Source organism: Nothobranchius furzeri, chromosome 18, assembly GCF_043380555.1.
Source record: "Nothobranchius furzeri strain GRZ-AD chromosome 18, NfurGRZ-RIMD1, whole genome shotgun sequence".
Taxonomy (NCBI): domain Eukaryota; kingdom Metazoa; phylum Chordata; class Actinopteri; order Cyprinodontiformes; family Nothobranchiidae; genus Nothobranchius; species Nothobranchius furzeri.
In genome coordinates this window covers 35737615-35756730 of record NC_091758.1, presented here as the reverse complement: position 1 = coordinate 35756730, position 19116 = coordinate 35737615, and the positions used below count along the sequence as shown (strand labels likewise).

Sequence of the window (19116 nt, the reverse complement as noted above, 5' to 3'; positions counted from 1 at the left end):
TTATAACTGAGTGAGTAAGTAGTGCTGATGTGGTGTCATACACACACAAACACACACACACACACACACACACACACACACACACACACACACACACACACACACACACACACACACACACACAGCGGTTCACAGTGGAGGAGCGACCCAGAGAGTTTCCTGTCGTTGAAATGTTTGAGGGTTGCTCTGCAGGCTTTAACAGGTGCTTCAGTGTGCAGCTGTGTGTGAACGAAGGGGAACGTTAGAGTCTCCAAGACAAAGGAGTCGGGACTAAACATGTTCCAATACTTTACCCACAAACAGAGGGGTTCAGGAAGGCAGCGCTGAGGTCACACTCGTGTATTTTTATCCTGGTTTCAACCAGAGAAAGTGGGAGTCGATGATCTCTGTCGGATCATCTGGTGTCAGTCTGAATCTGAAGTCACCCAGGACTAAAATAAGAAGTGGTATTTTTGTTTTTAAAGAGGATTTTAGATGGACGCCACATCTGAGGCTGTAATGGCTATATGTAGCAGCTGCACTTCCTGTTTTGTGGCTTTAAACTCGTAGTTCAGCTTCATGAAAACACAACTACAAGGCCCAGGCCTGTGGTTTGTGTCTGTTCCTCACCGGGATGTCGTTCAAAAAGAGACTTCGTCCCCGATTTTTCCCCACTTACAAAAATGAAGCACAAATATCCTTAGAGACGCAGAAGTGTCGATTATGGTCATGGAAATCTGCATTTCTTGTGCGTTACAGTTGAATTCTGGAGGATTCTCAGATTGTCAGCTCGTGCTTCATGCTTCAGACATCTTGAGCTGTGGGCCGCTTCTCTTCTCTTGTGGTGAACGGATGCTGCTATAGCGCTTGCACTGGCAGGAAGTCAGTCCAAGCATCACAGACAGTGCACCGTACGCGCTCAGAAGCCTGCCACAGCATAGATTATGTCTTACGAGAGCGATGAAAAACACCTGAACTCAGTCCTTTTTTCCGTTAGAGTAAAATTCTGGAGGATGTGCGAGGTTGTTTCCCTTTTTCACACGTTGCACAGACGTAAATAGGATTCAAACAGGAGAAGCTGCTTATCAGCAGCAGAAACCTTTGTCTTTTGACAACACGCCGCCATCTTTGAGGATGAGCCACTGGCAGGCCCTGGTGAGGCTCTGAGGGCATTCCTGTTCCACATTTGTCTCAGCTTCCAAATGTGGTTGGAAATCACATTCTGTTACGCAATCAAACTGAGATGCTATCGACGTGCGGAAAGTTTTCCAGCCCTCCTACAACCTGCTTTGCGACGCAGGTGCTGGCCTCCTTCGCCTGGCTGTGACAGATGCTTTTGGTTTAGCGGCTATAAAAGCACGATGAACCCATGGGTTCGGCTTTTGAGCGTGAGGATGTTCGGTACGTTATACGGGGGGGCGAAAGGTCAAGAAAAACCACCCTCGGGGCAAAACTGAGCAAGCCCAGGGCAGCATGAAGGCGAAACTTTTATTTCCTGATGTGTCTTTTATCTGACGAGGTCACGTGTCCTGCAGCTTTTATGATCTCAGACCTAGTTTTGCCCTCTTTTTTTCCATAGGATCACTCTGCCAAGACATATTTGGTTTCTTGTTTTACAAAGTGTGTCCCGCACGTCCCTCCGGGGACTGCAGCCTTATGTTTGATTGTTGGCTGCGGATGTGCAGCAAAAGGAAAGAAGACACTTTTGTGCATGTGATCCTCCAGGACAGAAAGATCTCGTCTCGTCTTCCTCCGCTTATCCGGGTCCGGGTCGCGGGGGCAGCATCCCAACTAGGGAGCTCCAGGCCGTCCTCTCCCCGGCCTTGTCCACCAGCTCCTCCGGCAGGACCCCAAGACGTTCCCGGAACCAGATTGGAGATGTAACTTCTCCAACGTGTCCTGGGTCGACCCGGGGGCCTTCTGCCGGCAGGACATGCCCGAAACACCTCCCCAGGGAGGCGTCCAGGAGGCATCCTGACCAGATGCCCAAACCACCTCAACTGGCTCCTTTCGATCCGGAGGAGCAGCGGTTCTACTCCGAGTCCCTCCCGAATGTCCGAGCTCCTCACCCTATCTCTAAGGCTGAGCCCGGCCACCCTACGGAGGAAACTCATTTCGGCCGCTTGTATCCGCGATCTCGTTCTTTCGGTCATTACCCAAAGCTCATGACCATAGGTGAGGATTGGGACGTAGATCGACCGGTAAATCGAGAGCCTGGCTTTCTGGCTCAGCTCCCTCTTCCCCACGACAGATCGGGTCAGCGTCCGCATCACTGCAGACGCCGAACCAATCCGCCTGTCGATCTCCCGATCCCTCCTACCCTCACTCGTGAACAAGACCCCGAGATACTTAAACTCCTCCACTTGAGGTAGGACCTCTCCCCCGACCCGGAGGTGGCAAGCCACCCTTTTCCGGTCGAGAACCATGGTCTCAGATTTGGAGGTGCTGATCCTCATCCCAGCCGCTTCACATTCGGCCGCGAACCTACCCAGCAAGAGCTGAAGGTCAGAGCTGGATGAAGCTAGGAGGACCACATCATCCGCAAAAAGCAGAGACGAGATTCTCCTGCCACCAAACTCGACACACTCCACACCACGGCTGCGTCTAGAAATTCTGTCCATAAAAGTGATGAACAGAACCGGTGACAAAGGGCAGCCCTGGCGGAGTCCAACCCTCACTGGGAACAGGTCCGACTTACTACCGGCTATGCGGACCAAACTCACGCTCCTCTGGTAAAGGGACTGAATGGCCCTTAACAGAAAGCCACCCACCCCATACTCCTGGAGCGTCCCCCACAGGGTGCCCCTGGGGACACGGTCATAAGCCTTCTCCAAATCCACAAAGCACATGTGGATTGGTTGGGCAAACTCCCATGCCCCCTCCATCACCCTTGCAAGGGTATAGAGCTGGTCCACAGTTCCACGGCCAGGACGAAAACCACATTGCTCCTCCTCTATCTGAGATTCAACTATCGATCGGACCCTCCTCTCCAGTACCTTGGAGTAGACCTTTCCAGGGAGGCTGAGGAGTGTGATCCCCCTATAGTTGGAACACACCCTCAGGTCACCCTTCTTAAAGATGGGGACCACCACCCCGGTCTGCCACTCCCTAGGAACTGCCCCCGATGACCACGCAATGTTGTAGAGACGTGTCAACCATGACAGCCCTACAACATCCATAGCCTTAAGATACCCAGGACGAACCTCATCCGCCCCCGGGGCTCCGCCGCTGTGTAGTTGTTTGACTACCTCAGCAACTTCTGCCCCCGAGATCGGCCTCCCAGCTCTGGTTCCTCCTCGGAATGCGCATTGGTGGGATTGAGGAGCTCCTCAAAGTATTCCTTCCACCGTCCGACTATAGCCTCAGTTGACGTCAGCAGCTCCCCATCCCCACTGTAAACAGTGTGAGCGAGTTGCTGCCTTCCTCTCCTGAGGCGCCGGACAGTTTGCCAGAACCTCTTTGGAGCCGATCGATAGTCTTTCTCCATGGCCTCACCAAACTCCTCCCACGCCCGAGATTTTGCCTCGGCAACTGCCACTGCTGCACCCCGCTTGGCTATCCGGTACCTGTCTGCTGCCTCCGGAGACCCACAGACCAGCCACGCCCTGTAGGCCTCCTTCTTCAGCCTGACGGCTCCCCGAACCTCTGGTGTCCACCAGCGGGTACGGGGGTTGCCACCACGACTGGCACCGGCCACCTTACGACCACAGCTAGCAACAGCCGCCTCGACAATCGCAGAGTGGAACAAGGCCCACTCGGACTCAATGTCCCCCACTGCTCTCGGGACGTGGTCAAAGCTCTGCCGGAGGTGGGAGTTGAAGACCGTCTTGACAGGTTCTTCTGCCAGGCGTTCCCAGCAGACCCTCACTATGCGTTTGGGTCTGCCAGGTCTACGCGGCATGTTCCCTTGCCATCTGATCCAACTCACCACCAGGTGGTGATCAGTTGACAGCTCCGCCCCTCTCTTCACTCGGGTGTCCAAAACATACGGTCGCAGGTCAGATGATACGACTACAAAATCTATCATCGACCTGTGACCTAGGCTGCCCTGGTACCAAGTGTACCGGTGGGCATCCTTATGTTCGAACATGGTGTTCGTTATGGCCAAACTGCGGCTTGCACAGAAGTCCAATAACAAAACACCGCTCGAGTTCTGATCAGGTGGGCCGTTCCTCCCAATCACACCCCTCCAGGTCAAGCTGTCATTGCCCACGTGAGCATTGAAGTCCCCCAGCAGGACAATGGAGTCCCCTGATGGAGCACTATCTAGCACTCGTCCCAGGGACTCCAAAAAGGGTGGGTACTCTGAACTGATATTTGGCCCATAAGCACAAACAACAGTCAGGACCCGTTCCCCGACCCGAAGGCGCAAGGAAGCTACCCTCTTGTCCCCCGGGGTAAACCCCAACACACAGGCAGAGAGTCTCGGGGCTAACAAAAAGCCAACCCCAGCCCTCCGCCTCTCACCCGGAGCAACTCCAGCAAAGTAGAGTGTCCAACCCCTCTCCAGGTCTCGGGTTCCAGAGCCAATGCAATGTGTCGAGGTGAGTCCGACTATATCTAGCCGGTACCGCTCAACCTCTGCCACAAGCTCCGGCTCCTTCCCCGCCAGCGAGGTGACGTTCCATGTCCCAAAAACTAGTTTCCTTGTCCGGGGATTGGACCGCCAAGGCTCCCGCCTTGGTCTGCCACCCGATTCACATTGCACCGGACCCTTCATGTTCCTCCTGCGGGTGGTGGGTCCACAGTTGGACGAGCCCATGTATCCGGTTCGGGCTGGGCCCGGCCGGGCCCCATGGGCGAAAGCCCGGCCACCAGGCGCTCGCTCACGGGCCCCAACCCCAGGCCTGGCTCCAGGGTGGGACCCCGGTAACCCTCCGGGTCGGGTACTCCGACTCTTCGTTTTCACCACCATGAAAGATCCTTCGAACCGTTCTTTGTCTCACCCTTCACCTAAGACCAATTTGTCATGGGAGACCCTACCAGGGGCACTAAGTGCCCCAGACAACATAGCTCCTAGGATCATTAGGGCACTCAAACTCCTCCACCACGATAAGGTGACGGTTCAAGGAGGGACAGAAAGATAATAAAGAAATAACAAAAATGTGCTTTCGGTTCATTTAATAATGAGTTTTGCAAACTTTTAACTTCCTGCACCCTCATGAGGTGCATTTTATAACAAACACGGAGATGAAAGGGTCATTTAATCCTTGTGTCTAACGTGCAACATATATTTTTCATCATTGCATGCAAATATACATTTGTGTTACAGTGTTTGTGATCTAAAACTGTACAAAACATTCAGATCTGATGGAAAGTAAAACATATTCATCGTATTGCTTGTTAAACCATAAAAGAAGGATTTCCAGGAGGAACGGTTTTTCCGGAACTGTGCTGCTCTGGGTGGCTGCATGTTGGAGTAGCTCTGTTGACTATATGTAAGTTTTGCCTTTTCTTGGATGTTTTTTCTTCTAGTTTCTCAAGAAAAACTGTATATTTTTGGACACTTTACTTTTTTGTTTTTGGTGCTGTGAAGCTTGGAGGATTTTTGCTGCTATTTTTTTTAGCTTTTTTCACTTTTTGAGCATTTGTTATGATGCATAACCATGGCAACAAGCTGATTTGCAATCGGGAGCAGCTGAAAGGCTGAAATAATACCTCAACTGAAGCCACAAATCCCAAATGAGCTAAAACGCAAGAAGCGTGGGTGCAGAGCGGGAGCAAAACGGAGACAGAGAAAGAGGAAATTCAAACCATCTCTTCCATCGATCATAATGGGCAATGTGAGATCACTGGCCAACAAGATGGAGGAACTCCAAGCCCTTTCAAGGACTCAGCCAGAGTTTCGGCAGTTTCGGAACCGCTGGAGGAGATAAAGCAAAGAAGGATTCTCCAGAGAATCAAGAAAATGATGGACAACCCTGAGCATTCTCTTCACAAGACTGTCCGACAACGGAAGAGTGTCTTCAGTCAGAGGCTTCTTCAGTTCTGCTGCAACACTGACCGCTACTGGAGATCCTTCCTGCCAACAGCCATTGTAATATACAACAACTCTATGATGACTTGATTATTATTATTATTCTGAGCTACTACAGCAATCAATTTCCCTCTGGGATTAATAAAGTATTTTTGAATTTGAATTGAATTGAAAACAAATTACTTATGCCTGTCATTGTCCCCCAAGCTCCAGAAAGCATTTGGTCACTTTCCAGCCTTATGTAACTGCTGCTCTGCAGCATCTAGACGTGCCGCTGGGAAACAAAACAGCCTCCTGTGTCTGCTCACTGTCGTGCTGAGGCCATAAAGATATTTGTGGTTTGTTAAGGAGAGGTGCAAAAACTGTTTGTGCTTCCTGGATGAAGGAATTCTGTTTATTTTAAAGATTCTATGAACTTAAAAAAAATCTGATGCCAAAAGGCCCAACGTATGAAGTCTTTGACATCATCAAAGCAACTTGCTAGAAACAAAACTGCTTGGAAACAATTTGAAATGCGAATATTTTGCTTTAAAAAGGCACTTTTCCTTCCTGTTTGCAGCTCTTATCACGTGATTGCTTTCAAATTGGGGTCACAACCCATCTAACTGCTTGTAAAATCTGAAAATGTGCATTGCATCCTTTCCAACTCCTCTCTGCGCCCCTTTGGCACAATCAAAATGTTGTTATTGCATCAACAGATCACACAACTTCTAAGTTAATTGGAATAATGTGCATTCTGTTCCACATCAGTCGTGGTTTTCGGAGTAAACTCAGATTCAGCAGGAAGCTCTGACGGTCCCAACGGTGTGCACAGGCTTTAGTTTTCTAACCAGGAAACAGTTTCAGCACAGTGAGAAACGTCTGGAGTTGATGTTCATCTTGGTGAGGCCCAGGTGTTTCAGAGGAGTGGACAGGGCGAAGGCGGCCTTCATGGGGATGTCACACAGCAGGTCCGACTCCTCTTCGCACTCCTCCAGCTCGTAGGTGGCGTCGTCCAGCATCTCCTTGTGGCGGTGGCACACCTGCTCCACCTTCAGCCGGTGGATCTCCACACGCAGACGGATCAGCTGACGGGCCAGGCGGTTGTCCTGGACTTGCATCTCCCTCTGAGAGAGAAGAAAGAAAGAAGAACGTTAGTAGGAAGGAACTCTGAAGGGTTTTATCTCATCTTCTTATCAAATATCTGGCGGAGTGAGCTGCAAGCTGAGACTGGGAGGAAGCAGTTATCAGATGTTTCACAAACTCTAGTCTGAGTCATCCTGGATTAATCAGATCATCCATCCTTTCTGAATGAAACTGAAATAAAATGCATTCTTGTTTAGACGGTGACAGATTATAAATGCATTCGTGACCAGGGGGAACTCACGAGCTCTTTCCTCAGAAACTCCAGAGCATCATCAATGGTATCAAAGCCGCAGATGTTGCGCACAGCCAGGTCCGAGTTCTCGCTTCTCAGAGCTGCAGGGACAGAGAAGACGTCTCCTCCAGAGTCGGGACTGTCCTCTGGGTTCCTGTCCGTCCACGGGTGACTCTGGAGTCGCTCCTGCCACTCCAGATAGGACGGTCTGCGCGTCTGCAGCTTCAGCTTCTCCGTCAGCGCTTTGACGCTGTCCAGGTCCTCCGCGTCTCCCTCCGAGCTGTCAGCTCCAAACTCCTGGAAATCCTTCTTCGCAACAGGAGAAAAAGCTTCACGGTTCATGTTGGAGCCGCTCTTTGCTGCGCAACAGGTCCATGAAGCCGTCTTAACAGGGAGAAGTGGAGTGGCCGCCCATCCCGCGGAGGATGGGAGGGGTGGATGATTTAAGAGAGAGAGAGAGAGAGAGAGAGAGAGAGAGAGAGAGAGAGAGAGAGAGAGAGAGAGAGAGAGAGAGAGAGAGAGAGAGAGAGAGAGAGAGAGAGAGAGAGAGAGAGAGAGAGAGAGAGAGAGAGAGAGAGAGAGAGAGAGAGAGAGAGAGAGAGAGAGAGAGAGAGAGAATGCCTAGAATGCTGCACATAATGTTTTTTTTCTATGTTAAATAGTTCACTGTTTTTGAAGTGGGGTTCTGAGGAAAAGTTATGATCAATAATCGATTTCATAGAAAAGCCTCAGTTTAATGAAAAAATATGAAAGAAAAAATGCGCCAATTCTCTCATGTGCTCCAATTGTTTTTGTTTTAATGGCGTTTAAATAGGTTTTAGTTGTTTTAAGCTTGGTGAAGCTTAACAACTTTTAGAGGTTTTTAACAGACGAGGGACCAGAGTGCTGGTTTCCTCTTGGCTCCCAAACTTGTGTGGACTTTGTGTGTGAATGCTTGGGAGCATTCGGATGTCTGTTTTAAACATAAAACCATGGCCTTTTAAACACTGTTTTACGTACTTTTAGATTTGGAGCTTTTTGTCATTTTAAAATCCTTTTAATAAAATCATTGTTTACAATTTTAACACCTGAAGCACACGCCTCTGTGTTACTCTCCGTCCTTCTCCTTATCCACCAATAGAGGACGTTACAATTTTATTTGCATAAACATTTTAAATTGTGTTTAAATGTGTGACATAAAATTACGCTTCATAAAAAAGTTGGTTATTTCTAGGATGGACCGCACAGCTGTTTTGACCACGTGCTCATGCCGCCACCTAGCGGTGATTAAATATGTTGCACACACGCTGCTGCCTGTCCGCTGAACAAATTTTGCCGTTAAAATGAGATCAGACCTCTTGACTCTCAGAGGAAACGCGCACTTCCGTCTTTTGTCACCTCAGCCAGATCATTTTTCTACTTCCACAGCTGCCTGGTGTTCAGCTGGCTGCTGCTGCTGAAACTCAGAAACTTTCTGCGATGATCAGAGAAACATGAAGCGTAAATCTATTTATAGGCTCCTTATCGTGGTGAAGCAAACAGAGCGCTGTCCAACCAGCTCGGGGCGCGTAAGAGGAAGCTTACTTTCATTTTCCCAATCAAAAGGCGAGGAGGGGATTTTTGGTGACAAGGTTTAAAATTAAAAGTCACGAAAGCAGGCGCTGATGGAGTTTTCTGAGCACATCAAGACAGCCAACGTGGAGGATGTTGAGCTCCGGCAGCCGCTGCACCCACCGAGCAGAGGGACCCTCTGCATCACCGGACACCACCTGCTGTTTTCGGACAGGGAGGTGGGCAGCTCCAGGCACGTGCTCTTGCTGCTCAGGAACATTGATGCCATTGAGAAGAGGTGAGGAAGGAGAGGAGGACAGAAAGTCATCATTTTAATTTCTCATTAAACTTCAGATTTCCACAACTTTAAATCAGCTTTTTGCTATGAAATGATTTAACATTTCCCAAAACAAATGAAACCCAATCTGTGACTCTATGTGTAATTTAATCCCTGAAATCTTTTTGAACCAGTGTGGAAAACCTTTTGGGCTATTCCGGCTTCCTCTCTAAAGCAGGCCAGAGTGAAAGGTTAGGACATTGTTGGTGTTGCTGTTTGCTGCTGCTGCCCACAGTGCTGAAGAAGGATGTTTGCTAAAATGATTGCAGCAACTTTTTCTCCCATAACACAAGCTTTTGCATTGCTTGCTGCTGCTTTCCGTCATGTGAAAGCCCTGCTCAGACTCCTCTATGCCTGCCAGTGACAAAAGAGAAAGCAGTTGTTGCACATGCAGTTTGTGGGGATAAGAACGTCCCCTTCCACAGACTGCTGGCTACGTTTGCCTTCCTCTTCGACAAGTTGAGTCTCCTGCACTGCTAAAGCATTGTCCAAAAACAAGGATGTAATTTTCTCTGAAAATCCAAAGTACTGTTTTGTTTTTGTGCAGGATAGCAGCCTCCTCGGGGACCATTACCATCAAGTGCAAAGATCTGCGCGTGCTTCAGCTTGACATCCCAGGCATGGAGCAGTGCCTCAACATTGCACACTCCATTGAGGTATAATGGGTGGTGTTCATCTCGCTGATCAAGCAACTTTTGGATTAGTTCAAAGGTTCAAGCCCCTTTCTTCAGGCTTTCCCCCTTAAGCCACACCTCCAAAACACAGGGATGCAAAATACTTATTCTCGAGGATCCAGAATTGGTTTCAACCCATTGTTGTTAGGTTTTCTCACCATAATTTCTAATGTGATGTGCATGATCATGTGACATTTATTAGGTAGCATAGTGTGTGACATTTTTATGTTTCTTGGTTAATTCTTCATAAACACAGCAGCTCTGTGCCACCAACGGTGTGGGAAGACCCCACAACAGCTCAAAACATTCAGAACCCAACTTGAACCTCCTCAGATGTGCTCTCCTCTCAGATGCCCCCCCCCCCCCCCCCCGACACACACACTCATACACACGCCCAATGACACACTGACAGCTCTGACAGCTGAACATGGACAGGCTGTGTTCACAGACAACAGGTCCGTCACCTTAACGTTTCCCTTTACAAACGACAAACATTCAGTCCGTTACACCAGCTGGCTCTGGTTCAGCTGCTCCAAGCTACAAATGTGTGATTTGTTTCTAAAAGGGGTGTGTGCAGAGGGGTAGAGATGGTCAGAGGGCAGTTTGTTGGATGGATTATGTTCCAGTCATAAAGAAAATGGGATGTTCACAATGACTGGATGAGATTTTCACAGGACAGTACATTTGAAAGGCAAATAAAATCATTCCTTTTGTCGACAAACATTGAATTTATTGAGTGGCATCGGCATGTTTAGAGAATTTTAAGCAATATGTTTAAAAATGCTCCAACTTTGTGCCAACTGCCAACTAACTACCTCTCTTCGTGACTTTCCGTAGACCCTGTCCAGTCTGGACAACGTGTCGGAGATGTATCCTTTCTTCTACAGACCTATTGACCTCAGCCTGCAGGACCAGTGGGACCTTTCCTCACCCGAAGAACACTACAGGCAAAAGACGGAGCTTGTAAGCAACACTTTTCATATTTCTAACATACAGGGATGGGCTTTTTGAATAGACGTATACATTCAACACTCCATATGACAATCCAGCCATCCTATGACAGGAAAATGGCAGGGCGGTTGACTTTAGAGGTCACTAACCAGGATATCCCGGTTGCTTAGCTTTCATTTGTTTTTCCTTAACATCAGAATGTGCTGCACAGCTTGAATTCATATCTTCTGGGGATAGGGGTTGCTATGGTGAGGGGTTGGGTCCTACAGAGGGCATTGTTTTATAGTCTTAAAAAGGCGGGGCGAACGTTCTTGTCTTGAGCTTCGGGGAAAGTCTGATGGAGTTTGCATGGCTACATATTTCTGCTTTGCCTGTTTTTGTTACTAAACGGGGATTTCAGTCTCAGATTAACTTTACTGATCCCTCTGGAAAGGCCCTCTGAGAAATTGTGTTTTCCAGCAGGAGCAGCAGCCACACATATCTAACAGTAGCATGATTGCGTGTAGGATGGAGGAGTTCCTGTAGGTCCTTGACTTTGGCAGAAGCAGCGTGTCACTGACCAGCCTTCTTTGGTTGTTGATCATGGTGTGAAGTTGGTGCCTGGTGTCGTCTCGAATGGACAATCATTTTTTTTAGCGTTCTCTGCTCAGCCACATTCTTTAGAGTCTGGTTTTGAGCCAACCACAGATGTGACCCTCAGCTTCTTCTGCCTGGGTGCATCCTTGTTTTTGTGTCACACCTCCAGCCCATACCGCATGAAAGATTAGGGATGAGGATCAATTTGGGAAGTTTGGAGTTTAATTATTAATTACTTCTGCAAATTGCAAACTGTGACATTTACTTGTTCTCCACAAAACTCTACAAAGAGTGATTTAGTTTGCAAAATTATATTTCAGGCTTACAGTTGTCAAATTTAACGTGCCTTAGTGTTCAGAGGTCATTATTTTCTATAGGATGGCCTTAAATGCTTTGTTTTAAGTCACTGTGTGTTTGAGAGCTCATTCTGTGCTCTGATTGGCTGTTTGGTAGATCAGAAGCTAGGGAGCACAGGACAGCTGTTAAATGACTTTACTATCCAAACTAGTCGTTATGTGCTCATGGCGGTGTAACAGAAACAAGCCTGGTTTGTAAACAAAGATGTTTGAAGAACTTCAGGAAATTTTGCCAGGTGCAGACTGTTAAGTCTTGGATCTTATCAACAATGACACGTCAAACCACAGAGATGAGGTTTGCAAACTGTCCACATAGAGCAGCAGCAGTCTCAATTCTCAATCTCAATCTTGGGAATGTGAAGGAGGCTTGTTGATTTGAGACGAACATCCAGAATCTTCCACTGAGCATTACTTGTGCCTCTGAGGAAAGATTGAACAGCACCAAACTCCTGGATGTGGATCTTCCCAGTCCACCCAGTAACCACCGGTAGAGCCCTGCACGGGCCTAAAATCTGAGCCCGTTTCCGGCCCGGCCCGAGGGGGTGGAGCCCCAGCCCGACCCGGCCCGAAAAGGTTTTCAGGATTCTCTGGCCCGGCCCGAGCCCGACTTTTTTTTAAACAACTAAATGAAAACAAAGTGCGTCAATTCTGACCAATGTGTTAAAAGACGTGCAGGATCCGATCAATTTGTTTTTCCCTCGTTTACCGTCACGGAGATAACTGGCACCGCACTGGCTCTGGTGTAAATCAAGTTAAATTTTACCTCTTTCCAACAATTTTCACAAGAAAACAAAACAGTCAAGAGCAGGGTTTGTGTTGTGTTGACTGGATAGTTCCTGTATTTGACCGTTAATTTTGATGGAGAAAGAATAGAAAAAATTACCCAGACGCATGCATGCATCTTATTCGTTATGCACATTGCAGATGTAGCTAAATCACCCAAGAAAAGATTCCCATCTGAACATCTGACCTGGACACTGCTCAGCGCAGCTGAGCGCGTCGCAGAACCAGAGCGCATGCGGGAAGCTTCCTCCCACTGAAGCGAGTGTTTTCCAAACCCTGTCACTCAGAGAGACTTGTCACTTAGAAAATGTTCCCTGATTATGAAACTTTGGCTGAATAGTACTTGTTCCTGTCTCCAATGTGGCGACGCATCCAGGAGCCGTCTGAGGAGAAGCCCAGAATCTCACATCCTCTTCAGCTCAGAAAGCGCCGATATGATTACGCACAAGCGTGACCCAACCCGGTCTCACAGTAAGACTGGGTTGGAACTGTTCAAGTTTACGCAGACAATCTTTACATAGAATTGACTTACAGATATAAAATTAATTCAGTAAAATATAAAATATTTTATTTGAATATCCATTCATTATTTTACAAGCACAGAGAGCCGCATCAGATGGATGGAAGAGCCGCGGGTTGCCGATCCCTGCTCTAGTTCAAGATATCATTAAAATTCCAAAAGTGCTGAAAAGATTAAAAATGGGGCTTTCCGTGCATATACAATACATTACGGTATCCACCGGGATTCCCCGTCTTGAGCGCAACGAATCACAACACTGATTCAGAGACGTGCCGAGTTTGTCATCCAAAATGCTCCGTTTTATAACTTGAATGGCTGATCAGATTCAAATAATTCCAACGGTTCCTAAAAGTACATAAAAGCAGCTTCCAACGATCTATAGCATGAAGCAATCAGAGTTAGAGAAAATATCGCTACGAGGGGAAATCCTGCTGTACAGCCTGATTGAAACGGAGCGCAGCGCTGCGGTGAAAGCGGATAACCTATAAAATGACATGTTGAGGACGCAAACTCAATACATCTCTTTTATTGTGAGGTAATAATTTCTCAGAGTTTTGCGGTTGCGGGCGGGAGTAGACATGTACGCTGCAGGTGCGGGCGGGAGTGTAACACACACGTTGCGGTTGCAGGCGGTAATGGTCAGAAATTCAGCAGGAGCGGGATGAAGAAAACAGTCCCGCGCAGGGCTCTACTGCTGCGTTTAAGTGTTTCAATTTTTTTAATGAATTCGATTAAAAATAAAGGCGCCCGGCCCGTGTCCGAGGTAATTGCACAGTTGTTGGCCCAAAGCCCGGCCCTCGGGCCGACCCGAGGGCCTAGGGCTTCAGTGCAGGGCTCTAACCACCGGATCAATATGCAGGAGTTTGAAGTCCTGCAGGGAAGTTTTCTTTGAATACCAAAATTGCATCACTGGCCAAGAAACCACAGGATTTTTTCTCCTTCCTTTGCAAACTGGATCCATTAAGTGCAGTGCCAATGAGTATGCTGATCAGCTGTACAACTGTGTGGTACAGAAACTGCATCACATCCTGCTGGAAAACCACTCCTCTCCCCTCCTTTCATGACAGCTACATCAAACAGCTGGCCTGCATCGTACTTGACACAACTTGAGAGGATCTTCTATTATTTCCTGTCTGTGTTTGCAGCATGAAATGTGGAGGTTAAGCACTGTGAACAACGACTACTCCGTGTGTCCATCCTATCCCCCGGCAGTGATTGTTCCACAAAGCATCGACGATGACACGCTGAAGAAAGCAGCTAAATTCAGACAGGGTGGGCGCTTCCCTGTCTTGTGCTACTACCACAGAAAGAACGGCATGGTAAGGTGTCTTCGACATGGCCGTCCCATGGCTGCATAGCTGATTATTTCTAACCTCGTTGTGTCATGACAGGTGATCATGCGCAGCAGTCAGCCGCTGACAGGTGCCAACAGGAAACGCTGCAAAGAAGATGAGCTCCTCCTCCAGGCTGTGATTGACGGGTCAGACAAAGGTTATATCATTGACACCCGCTCCAGTCAGCAGGTCCAACAGGCTCGGATGACCGGGGGAGGGTTTGAGTCCAAATCATGTTATATTGGTTGGAAGAGACTGCACAAACAGATGGAAAGGTGTGTTTATTTAAAAGAATCTAGGGATGGACTATGGCGCGGTATGGGGGCCAAAATTAAGACTACTGCCCAGCAGCAGGAGGGTATATAAATTCTGAAGCAAACTACCGACCTGATTAATGATAAGCTGGTGCTGCTTACTGAGAAGTAGCACCTTTACCGGCGTTACTACTAGATACGCTAGGGACAGCAGCCCTCGGCTGGTCATTGACTGGTTCACACACTCCCTCTGCTGTCTATTAGCATGGATAGGCTAGCGTTAGCCTGGACGGGCTGGTGTTAGCATTGGAGAGGCTAGCCATTAGCATGTCTAAGCTGGCCACTAGCTGGATTTCCTACCCCCTTGACGGACCATTAGCATGGATAGGCTGGCGTTAGCATCGGAGAGGCTAGCCATTAGTGTGCCTAGGCTGGCCACTAGCTGGATTTCCTACCCCCTTGACGGACCATTAGCATGGAAAGGCTGGCGTTAGCATCGGAGAGGCTAGCCATTAGCATGTCTAGGATGGCCACTAGCTGACTAGTGACTCTCCGAGACATGCTAATGGCTAGCCTCTCCGATGCTAATGCCAGCCTATCCATGCTTAAGGTCCGTCAAGGGGGTAGGAAATCCAGCTAGTGGCCAGCCTAGGTATGCTAATGGCTAGCCTCTCCAACGCTAACACCAACCCGTCCAGGCTAACGCTAGCCTATCCATGCTAATAGACAGCAGAGGGAGTGTTTGAACCAGTCAATGACCAGCCGAGGGCTGCTAGTCCCTAGCATATCTAGTAGTAACGCCGGTAAAGGTGCTATTCCTCAGTGAGCAGCGCCAGCCTCTCAGTTACCGGTGCCAGCTTATCATTAATCAGGTCGGTAGTTTGCTTCCGAATTTATATAGCCTCCTGCTGCTGGGAAGTAGTCTTAATTTTGGCCCCCATACCGCACCATAGCACGATATTTCCTCTTGAGATAACCCCTCACACTTGCTTCTATTTTTGCAGGGGCAAAGTGCTCCAGGAGAGTCTGATCAAACTTGTGGAGGCCTGTGGGGATGAGTCCCACAACATGGATCGCTGGCTCAGTAAGCTCGAGAATTCAAAGTGGCTGTCTCACGTCCAGACTGCCCTGTCGACCGCTGGCCTGCTGGCGGAGTGTGTGGAGAGGTGAGACAAACAACCGGATTAAAACAAACACACAGCTGTAGGCTGTGTGTGAGATTTATCAGCTTATATTAATTTAAAACCAGAGAATGTGCTATTTTCTTTATTGTGACTGTGTTTGTGTTTTCTTCGAGGGACGGTCACTCAGCTCTCGTTCACGGCTATGAAGGGACAGACTGTTCTTTGCTTATCAGCACTTTGGCCCAACTCATCATGGATCCAAGCTGCCGCACACTAGAGGGATTCCTGCGTCTGCTGGAGAGGGAGTGGGTGCAGGTGAGAGTTGGACTTGTCCTAGGTTACCATCTAGGCTTGAACTTTCGACCTCGGGGTAACTATTTTGGCCTTTTAGGTGTAAACAATTATTTTCTCAAGCTCTAAAAATAACAATGTAGTGATAATTCTAATTTTATGGTACAATGTCAAGAGATGTAATGGGATCAAACAAAATTTTTGTTTTAAGGATCTTTCACCAAAGGTCTAAACTTGTGTAAACGTGTGTAAACAGAACCGGCAGGTTAGCTAAGCAGTGTTGTCTTTGTTTATTTTTCGAATATTGCTGCAAATTGGCATCAAAACACGTAAGGACTCCAGGTGGAGTATCAGTATTAGTACCTTCATCCAAACCTCCAGATCATGTTATACATGTATACGGCCCCCTGGTGGAGGAAGTGGCCAGAGCTTGTTTTAATTCCTTTATTACTGTTTTATAGACTGAACAAATACATAAACACAACACTTTTGTTTTTGCTCCCATTTTTCATGAGCTGAACTCAAACATCAGAAACTTTTTCTACATGCACAAAACACCCATGACTCTCAAATATTGTTCTGAAATCCGTCTACATGTGTGTTAGTGAGCACAGTTTCTTCACCAAGATAGTCCATCCCTCCTCACAGGTATGGCATATCAAGGGGCTGATTAGACGCCATGAATAATGTACAGGTGTGCCTTAGACTGGTTGACTAAACTAATTTAAAATGGCTGATAAAAAAAATGAAATTTGTCTAGAGAATTCTAGAAAAAAGTGATTTTTTATTATTATTTATGAGGTCTGGTCACCTATCCAGGAACAGGGCTGCTTTCAAGCATTCAAGAATGATCTCTAAGAGATAAAACAACAATAGATGTTATAAAACTTTTACTTAAACCTCTGATTATCATTTACTTTTATTATTTTTGTTCAAGGTAAAATATTTCAGCACCCTTCCATGTTGGGAACCATCACCTGAAAGAGCTGCATGATTTAGGAAATTCTTTTGAATGAAAAATGTGTTCTTAGCAAAGTCCTCTTTCCGATATTCTCGTCGTTTTTGGTGAGGAAAAAAGTTCATAGTAGAAATTCTCTATAAGTCTAAATTCAGCAGCATAGGTGTGACTTTTTCACCTTCTTTTTTTTTTTTTGCAAAATTCTCATAATCATTTCAGGTCTTCAAAAAGTCCCTAAACTCGATCAGTCGTTTGTTTATTTTTTGTTTAACTTTTTTGTGCAGCTGCAGCGAACCTCGGAGCGCTGCAGCAACACTTTCCTCTGATGACAAACTCAGATAAAATGTGTTTGAGCAAACATCTCGTCAAAGGAATGTTGCATAACAGGAAGTGCCTCGACATTTTGGCTCATAAAAATGCGCAACAACAATAACGGTTAGTCGTTCTTTATTTTAACAAGCGAGCTTCTCTGCAGGCAGGACACCCGTTCCAGCAGCGATGTGCCCACTCAGCCTTCTCCCACGCTCGTCTCCATCAGGAGTCTCCGGTCTTCCTGCTCCTGCTGGACTGCATTTGGCAGCTGTGGCGCCAGTTCCCCTGTGCGCTTGGCTTCTCTGAGGCTCTGCTCCTTCGACTAGCCACTGAAGTCTACTCATCCGACTGCGGCACCTTTCTGTGTAACAACGACCAGGAACGGTCAGGCCTCAGTCGTCACAGTTTTGACTGAACAAAGTCTGAAATCCCAAACTCAGAAGGGTGTTTTATATCTCTTTCAGGTGTTCTCTGGGAGTTAAGAAGGGAACTCACTGTTTGTTCCGGGTCCTGCTCAGGCCAACAGAGAGAAACTACTACTCAAACCCTTTGTACGAGCCCACCGAGCTGGCCATCTGGCCCTCAGTTCACCCTCAGTCCCTGCAGCTCTGGAGAGGTGAGCTTCCATGGTAGACTGATTAGGGACGGGCGATATTATTGTCCGATACTGGCATTAATATGTAATATCGGAAATGATCAATACCTGCTTTTACTAGTTTAATGGCCAAACGTTTACATACCAATACATATTATACATGAAAGTTTAAATCTGCATGAGAGGAGATATGTGATGTTGGTTACCTACAATTATTTAGTTGATCTTTTTACTTATGAGATGGGGAACCTGTGGTACTGTGTGCTACTACTAGTTTACCTGTTTAATTATGGATTCACTAGGATAAATACAGTGACGTTTATCTCTCACTAAATAGAATATTTACTAAGAAATCACAATGTAACCATAGAAACATTACTTGGTATGTGTGTGTGTGTGTGTGTGTGTGTGTGCGTGCGTGCGTGCGTGCGTGCGTGCATGCGTGCGTGTGTGTGTGTGTGTGTGTCTGCTCTGTCTTCTCGATCCCCAGTGAGTCGTGGTGGATGGCTGCTTATACTGAGCCAGGATCCTCTGGAGGTTTCTTCCTGTTAAAAGGGAGTTTTCCTCTCCACTGTCGCTGCATGCTTGCTTAGTATGAGGATTGATGTAAAGACTCTGACACTAGTCAGTGACTCGATGCAACCTGCTGGGTTCCTTATATAGGAGACTTTTTACTGATTGGCTTAATGAACTGACCTGTATTTGAATGTTTACTATGTGAAGAGCCTTGAGACGACTCTTGTTGTGATTTTTTGGCGCTATATAAATAAACTTGAATTGGTTCACATACCAGAAATGAAGGGTTAGATTGTATCGGTGTATCAGATATCAGTAAAAAGCTGATGTCGAGCATCCCTAAAATTACAAGACTGATCTTTGATTTGATCCCCAGGGTTTTTCCTGAGATGGACGCCACAGGCTCGCCACCTTGAGGAGGTTCAGGAGGAAATAAGGAACATGGTGATTGAGTGGGTGAAGGCGGCACAGGGCGATGGAGCTATGGTTCAGTAAAAATGCAAAAGTGTTTAAAAGAACACGGTTCACATGTTAATGCAGCCACGGTGACTTAATGTACAGTCAGTTTTACATTGTTGTTTTTAATAAAAGATCTGAAGAGAATGTGTGATGTCATCTTTTTTTAATTTAATTGTCTCTAAATATTTAGCAAATCAAGTGTTAATTATCTTCATCAATCATCAATAGAAGAC

At 47.2% G+C, this 19116-nt stretch overlaps 2 protein-coding genes across 3 annotated transcripts; one reads left to right on the top strand and one right to left on the bottom strand.

The window, feature by feature from the left end:
- Positions 1–6583: 6583 nt before the first annotated feature.
- Positions 6584–7747, bottom strand: fam167b (family with sequence similarity 167 member B). The gene is made up of 2 exons (XM_015970391.3): positions 7323–7747; positions 6584–7062 (listed from the first exon to the last, which is right to left on the bottom strand). The coding sequence occupies exons 1-2, from the start codon at positions 7653–7655 to the stop codon at positions 6799–6801; spliced, it is 597 nt and encodes a 198-aa protein (XP_015825877.1). The 5' UTR covers positions 7656–7747; the 3' UTR covers positions 6584–6798.
- Positions 7748–8683: 936 nt separating this feature from the next.
- Positions 8684–19027, top strand: zgc:154055 (myotubularin-related protein 9). 2 transcript variants are annotated; one of them, XM_015970389.3, is made up of 11 exons: positions 8684–9141; positions 9315–9371; positions 9728–9836; positions 10692–10817; positions 14186–14359; positions 14432–14649; positions 15633–15794; positions 15926–16067; positions 17477–17697; positions 17778–17929; positions 18801–19027. In XM_015970389.3, exons 1-11 carry the CDS (start codon positions 8957–8959, stop codon positions 18917–18919), a joined length of 1665 nt encoding a protein of 554 aa, XP_015825875.3. In that variant the 5' UTR covers positions 8684–8956; the 3' UTR covers positions 18920–19027. The 2 variants fall into 2 exon arrangements, with proteins under 2 accessions (XP_015825875.3, XP_015825876.3); XM_015970390.3 differs by lacking the exon at positions 9315–9371.
- The last annotated feature ends 89 nt before the right edge of the window (positions 19028–19116 follow it).

What these genes read in the sequence shown, in the direction of transcription:
- fam167b (XM_015970391.3), bottom strand. Translation starts at nt 7,655, where the DNA reads ATGAACCGTGAAGCTTTTTCTCCTGTTGCGAAGAAGGATTTCCAGGAG. An exon ending in AGTTTCTGAGGAAAGAGCTC is followed by an intron (nt 7,063 to 7,322) that starts GTGAGTTCCCCC and finishes CTTCTCTCTCAG; the next exon opens with AGGGAGATGCAAGTCCAGGA.
- zgc:154055 (XM_015970389.3), top strand. Translation starts at nt 8,957, where the DNA reads ATGGAGTTTTCTGAGCACATCAAGACAGCCAACGTGGAGGATGTTGAG. An exon ending in ACATTGCACACTCCATTGAG is followed by an intron (nt 9,837 to 10,691) that starts GTATAATGGGTG and finishes GACTTTCCGTAG; the next exon opens with ACCCTGTCCAGTCTGGACAA. An exon ending in TGTAACAACGACCAGGAACG is followed by an intron (nt 17,698 to 17,777) that starts GTCAGGCCTCAG and finishes TATCTCTTTCAG; the next exon opens with GTGTTCTCTGGGAGTTAAGA.